We start from the raw sequence: 6,739 nt of genomic DNA, 5'->3' as shown, positions 1-6,739 counted from the left end.
TGCACGATGTTCGCATTGTTTTGTGTGCCAAAAGCCCACTATTTTTGTGTTCACAAAGCCCGCGTCATTTTGGCGTGCACGAAGCCAACCTTGTTTTCCGTGTGCATATGTGTAGTAAAAAGAAATTAGCATTCACAAGAAAGATAAAGAGATTTCATTTAAGAAAAATATATAATTTGATGATAGGATGTCATATGAATCTATTCTTTTTCTTAGTCAAATGATAGATTTGTTAAATTAAATGTTAAATTTGTCAAATGAATTCATCCTTCAATTGACCAATTTTTTGATCTAGAGAACTCGCACAACCAATTGCTTTTTCTAGCGATTTGTTTTGTGTGGGATCTGTTTTTAGGAACGAATAAGTTATTTTTAAACCAAACTAAATAGTAAATAGCTTGATTTGGTATGATTGTTGCTCGTTTTTTTCTTTTGAAAGGGAGAATTAAGAAAATCGTATTTATTGTAGCTTTTTAGGGTTTTCTCACTTCAAATGTTTATCGTTACTATTTCATAAAAAAATTATAGAAAAAGGCTAAGAAATTTTTTTTAAAGTGAGATTTCTTTATAAACTTTCTAGCTCTCTACCATCTTACAATTTAACGTTAATTCGTCTCTTAACATTATAAAACATTGTGCTAAAAACATTACATTGATCAATGATAACCGATTAATGTTCCTGCACACAAAAAATTCTCTCCAGTCTCCACACACGGATCCATTCTCCAAACGACACCGTGTCGTGTTATGTACATCGTGTCTTCTTATTGAGTAAATTACATAGTAGCCCCTCAGGTTTGAGGTCAATTACAACCCCATACAACAACTTTAAAACATTTCACTTTCATACATCCAGTACCATTTTATTTCAAAATAACACCTCCGTTAGATTTTCCATCCATTAGTCTATTAAATGCTGACGTGGCTGCCACATTTGTGCTGATGAGGCTGCCACGTGGCAAAAAAACTAATTTTTTAATTTTTTTTTTAAAATACCTAAATCTTCTAAATTAAAAAATAAATAAAAAAATAAAAACCCAGAATCTGAACAAAACCCCACCCCCGTGAACCCCCCTCAGCCTTCTTCTTCCCTGCTCCCATCTTCCCCCACCCCATACCTGCACCTTTGAAGGAAAAAAAAAAAAAACCAGAGAACAACCCAGATCCCATATCCCCGCGAAACCCATACCCCATACGACCACCCCCCAACCCAGATCCCATTACCACCCCTTCGGCGCGAAACCCATATCCTCCATAAACTGCAAGGACGTCATCCTCACCCGTATCATGTTCGTCGTCGAAGACGACAACGAGCAGGAGCAGCAAGGCGACGATGAGAAATCCCGGTTGACGGCGAGATCGGGTGGTGACGAAGGACCTCCGTGAAGAGCAGAGGAATCAGAGAGAGAGCTCTGCAGTACAGGCCACGATGCAGCGCAGGACCCAAATTCATCGCCACGAAGACGACCAGAACGTTGAGCCCATTCCGACCCAACCCCCGACCCTCATCCCACTATCCTCACTCTCTCTCTCTCAAACCCCAAACCCCCCAGATCCAAAACCCACACAACTCCGCCGGGTCACCACCGCCAACGCCTTCCTCCTCAGCGGTTTGACCCTCCTCCCACTCTCCTCACTCTCTCTCTCAAACCCCAAACTCCCCAGATCCAAAATCCCCACCTTCTTCCCGCTTTCTATTCGCCCCAACGCCAATCCTATATCCATCACTCTCTCTCCTCCTTCTGCTTTCTCACTCATTTCTCTCCCTCTTTGACTCTCTCTCCGGCAACACCCCTCCCCGGCGAACCCCCCATATCCCATTAACCCCTTCCCCCACCCCTCCTCGCGAACCTGGATCCCAAATTTGTGCATTTTGTTTTTTTTTGCTTTTCTTTTCTGGGTTGAGATCCCATTAACCCCTTCCCCCACCCCCGCGAACTCAGATCCACACAGTTCGATGGTGTTGGGATTGGGAGTGGGGATGAAGATGGTGAAGGGAATGATTTTTGGGAGGTGGAATTTGTGGGATTGGGTTGCAGGGAAAAGGCGAGGCTTGAGTTGGGGGGAAGGAGGATTTAACGGGAGTGGGTCGTCGGGGGGGGGGGGGGGGGGGGGGATTTGAAGGGAGTGGGTCGTCGGGGGAAGGGGGATTTAACGGGAGTGGGTCGTCGGGGAGGGGGGTGGGATTTGACGGGAGTGGGTCGTCGGGGGAAGGGGGATTTGACGGGAATGGTTCGTTGGGGGGTGGGGGGGAGGAGGAGGTTGCTGCGCTAGGTTTCTGGGGGGATTAATGGGGAGGTGGGTTTGGGATTAATTGGTTTCTGGTTTTGGGGGTTGCGGGTAAAGCTTTCAGGTTTTTTTTTAATTTTTTATTAATATTTAGAAGATTAGATTAAAAAAAATTAAAAAATTATTTTTTTTGCCATGTGGCAGCCTCATCAGCACAAATGTGGCAGCCACGTCAGCATTTAACAGACTAATGGATGGAAAATCTAACAGAGGTGTTATTTTGAAATAAAATAGTACTGGATGTATGAAAGTGAAATGTTTTAAAGTTGTTGTATGAGGTTGTAATTAACCTCAAACCTAAGGGGCTACTATGTAATTTACTCGTTCTTATTTCATTGTGATCACATATTCCGCACCGTGCTTTCAACGGTCAAGATTCAAACTGGGAATCCAAAACCAGCAGTAAACTTACGGAGCAGACCTTGGGATGCACGTCGACGCTGCGAGTCTCTCTGACACAGAAGTTAAAAGAAACTCGCGTGAGGTTCTCTTTTTTTTTTTTTTTACAATTAACTTTTTGGTAACTACGTGCGCTTACTCTGAAAAATCCCAAATTATTAAAATCCAAAAAAAACAAACAGAAAAAGGTAAAAAATTGCAGGAATTTCAAAGCGGTGGCAGGAGGAGGAGGGGGGTTTATTCAGAAAGTAGAGATTCCCGGTCTGGGTTTTTGCACATTTTCCCATAAATATTAATAATATTAATTAAAAAAGTCTCCAAATTTTGAGCCCTCACTCACATTTTCCAAGCAGTTTCTGAAAAATTAAATTAACTTTGTCCTTGCATGAAAATCTTAAAATATGACTTACATTGGCTTCTCCACCAAACCCCGTTTTTCGCTGAGACTGGACATCGGAGAATGCAGAACAACGAGATAGCTCTTACTCAAGACGCCGTCGTTTAGCTGCTTCACTTGCTGGCTCGTAAGTTTCTTGTGAATCCCAAATGCTGTTGTTCTTGTTTTGCATGTGCCCTGCTTCTGCTGTAGAATCACTTCTGTTGATTTCTGGCTTTTGGGTTTTGTAAAAGGGCTTTTGGGTTTGTTCCTGTTGAAATTTTGGTATCTGGGTTCGGTTTGTTTTGGGGGTTTTGATCCTCAAAAGTGCTTTTGCATTTCTCCTGGCTGCTGGGGTTTTTGTTGAGTATAATATTGTGTTAGTGGTTTCTTCTAAGTCGCTGCCCAATTTGAGAGACAAGTTATATCAGATTGGTGTTTTTTTTTTTTTAATTTTGTGGAAGCAAAAAGTGCTTTTAGTGAAATTGTTATTTGGATCTGCAGTATTAGTTTTTTATTAGGGTTTTTGAACCATTAAGGAAGGAAATGGAATTTGCTACTGCCAAACCCCTTAAACCCTCCTCAAACATATCTGAGATTGTCTCCAAGTTTGCCAAAGTTTGCAAGTTGAGATCCATTGGTGTGTTTTCGGCTGAAAACCCAGATCAGAACCAACAACCCAACAACCCCAACATTAGAAATGCACATTTGGGTGAGGATAGCAGCGATGTGACGGAGGAGACGGATTGTGATGGGGTGAAAATCCATCCCCATCCCGTGGAAGTTACGAGAACAAGCGATAAGTTTGGGGATGTGGAGTTATCCAAGTTGTTTGACATTGTTTCGGCTTTGAAATTAGCTTATGTTCAGCTTCAGCAAGCTCATTTGCCCTATAACCCAAAGAAGATTGTAGCTGCAGATGAACATTTTATGACTGAGCTTGAAGCGCTCTGCAAGATGAGGCGCGCGTATAAGGAGAAGCAATGTATGAAGCTCAAGTCTGATCCCTCTCGGTTGGATATCCTGAAGAAGAAGGTTGAACTGAATGAGAAGCTAGTGGACGAGTTAAAGTTTCAAATGGAAGTTAAGAACTCTGATATACTCTGCTTGCAGAAAGAGCTCGGTGATTTGGCTTTGGCGAATGTGGCACTAACTGAAAAGGTAAAGCAGGTAAGTTTGCAGAGGAAGAATGTAAGGGTGTGGAACATTGCAACATTTCAGGATGCTTTCAGAGCTGCTTCGAAATCCATTCATGATTTTGCGAAGCCATTAATTAGCTTGATGAAAGCTTCAGGCTGGGATTTGGATGTTGCGGCAAAGGCAGTGGAAGTGGAAGCTATGTATTCGAAAAGGGCCCACAAAAAGTATGCATTTGAAGCCTACATTGCTAAGAGAATGTTTTATGGAATGTCATTGAAATCTTGCAATGTGGATGGAATCATGAGACATGATGACCCTATCCATGCCCTGATAGAGAAACCAGATTCCGACTTTGCCAGATTCTGCGGAGAAAAGTATCTACTGGTTGTTCATCCAATGATGGAAGCTAGGTTTTTCGGGCATCTGGATCACAGGACACTTGTATTGAGCGGAAAGCATCCGAGGACTTCATTCTACCAAATATTCGCTAGAATGGCAAGATGGGTTTGGGTGTTATGCGGCACTGCAGCTTCGATAGATTCTGAAGCAAAAATGTTCGCTGTCAAAAGAGGAAGTACATTCTCTGATGTCCATATGGAGTCTGTGGAGGAAGACGGGGAAGGTGCAGCTGTGTTGGGTGAACAACAAGTGGAGTTTATGGTCATGCCGGGATTTAGAATTGGGGAAACAATTGTGAGGTCTCGGGTGTATGTTTCAAAGTAAAAAATGTAACCGTTGTTTGGAGTTTACAGTTCACTGGCTAACTGGTAATTCAGCTGAACCTAACTTCTGTTACGAAAATGTTAATAGTTAATTTAGTCGACAGAAATTATCAGAGTTTTCCAATCATAGATGGAGTTTTAAATTTCCAAATTTCAAGTTTTGATATGTTGCTTGTTCCTTGCTTCTTTTGCAGTACATTGATGACATGTTTACTTGGATTGGGAATTAGAATTATTCCGATTCCTGACTTCTCATGTGTTTTACTAACGCATATATTGGAATTATTTCGATTCATGACTTTCCACGTGTTTGCTATCACATACGGAGTCACAAAGCTTGTGGCTCCTACCATGAAATCTGTAATCCAATACCTGAAAATCAAGATCTCATTTCCATGTTCCCTAGTTCCTCGATTCATCATTTCTCTCGTTCTAAGTAAACATGTCATTAGCGATGATTGTTTTAAAGTATATTTATGAATTGGGATTTAAATCAAAGAATTTAATTTTGCAAAATCACAATTCTAAGTTAACATGTCATTAGCGATGATTGTTTTAAAGTATATTTATGAATTGGGATTTAAATCAAAGAATTTAATTTTGCAAAATCACACTATAAACTTTCATCACTGGTAGTGGAAAACAAGTCCTTGCAAAGCTCTCCATAAAATCGCCCAACCAAATCAATGAAAACAGGGCACTTGAGGTTCTTCCAGCAATACAGAAGCTCTTCCACATCCATCAAGTCCCCGACTTGCCCTTCCTCAATGATCATCTCCACCAAATAGATCTCAAAACTCCTGCACGCATCTTGCACCTCATCGTGATCCGAAGTCGCCGCCCTTCCTCTCATAGCCTTCAAATAAGCCGGTGTGACGGGTGACGAATAATGCGTTATTCCATTCCCGTCGCCCCCTTTTTCTGAGAAGCTCTTGAGCGCTGCTAGTCTGTCCATTCTTTTCGGCTTCATGGGTGAATAGAAAGTGGATGGGAACGAAGTTAACCGACTCTTCTTCTTCGGACCCTTTTTATCCGGTTTAACTTGGGTGTAAGGTGATCGACGGAGATGAAGAGCTCTTATAAAGAAGGGTTTTTTGAGCTTGAATCTGAAGATTTGTAAGAAATTTCTGCATGGTTTGAGTAGCTTGGATCTCAAGGCAACTGATGCTTTCAACTTCATATCTAATGATTGCGATAAACTGAGTGTGATTGAAGCTAGGGATAGTGCAGGATGGTGACTTTGCTACTTCTTATTGCTTTAAGAGTTTTTATGTTGCAACAACGGTTGGTGAGAGAGAGAGAGAGAGAGAGAGAAAGAGACTATTAATGGGGTTCACGTTTTGGAATCAAAGTAAGTGGGATGCCATGATATTATGAAAGGAAGTAAACCCTCTTGTTTTTTTGAAAATCTTAGCATCTCTAGTGTGGTATATACATGGATGTGAAACATAAATATATTTCCTTTTTTTACATTGATTGGAAAGCTTTCGAATGGATATTTTAAGGGTTCAATTTGGGCAGGTTGGACGGGTTAGATGGTCAACCTAATTTTAACCTAATCTTCACAATTTGGATTTGAGTGGAGTTCGGGTTCATGCGGGTCAGGTTCGGATTTTAAATGAGTTTGAGCTTACGTGGGTTTGGTTTGCGTTTGCTAAACTTATCAAGTTCAATTTTAACATCTTATTTTGCATGATTTTTCAAATTTTGAATCAAACAACGTCAATATTAGTTAAAATTTTATTTATGCATCAACATCCACACAAAAATTTGATCAAACAACTTGGAGACCATTTACAATGATTCAACTAAG

At 41.0% G+C, this 6,739-nt stretch overlaps 2 protein-coding genes across 2 annotated transcripts; one reads left to right on the top strand and one right to left on the bottom strand.

The window, feature by feature from the left end:
- Positions 1 to 2,669: 2,669 nt before the first annotated feature.
- Positions 2,670 to 5,053, top strand: LOC126616491 (protein GRAVITROPIC IN THE LIGHT 1-like). Its single transcript, XM_050284563.1, has one exon. The coding sequence runs from the start codon at positions 3,611 to 3,613 to the stop codon at positions 4,925 to 4,927; it is 1,317 nt and encodes a 438-aa protein (XP_050140520.1). The 5' UTR covers positions 2,670 to 3,610; the 3' UTR covers positions 4,928 to 5,053.
- Positions 5,054 to 5,476: 423 nt separating this feature from the next.
- On the bottom strand, positions 5,477 to 6,234 carry LOC126616493 (transcription repressor OFP17-like). Its single transcript, XM_050284566.1, has one exon. It carries the CDS (start codon positions 6,104 to 6,106, stop codon positions 5,540 to 5,542), a length of 567 nt encoding a protein of 188 aa, XP_050140523.1. The 5' UTR covers positions 6,107 to 6,234; the 3' UTR covers positions 5,477 to 5,539.
- Between the last annotated feature and the right edge of the window lie 505 nt (positions 6,235 to 6,739).

Source organism: Malus sylvestris, chromosome 3 (genome assembly GCF_916048215.2).
Source record: "Malus sylvestris chromosome 3, drMalSylv7.2, whole genome shotgun sequence".
Taxonomy (NCBI): Eukaryota; Viridiplantae; Streptophyta; class Magnoliopsida; order Rosales; family Rosaceae; genus Malus; species Malus sylvestris.
Note: the sequence above shows the minus strand (reverse complement) of the source record. Positions and strands in the feature narration are given on the sequence as shown.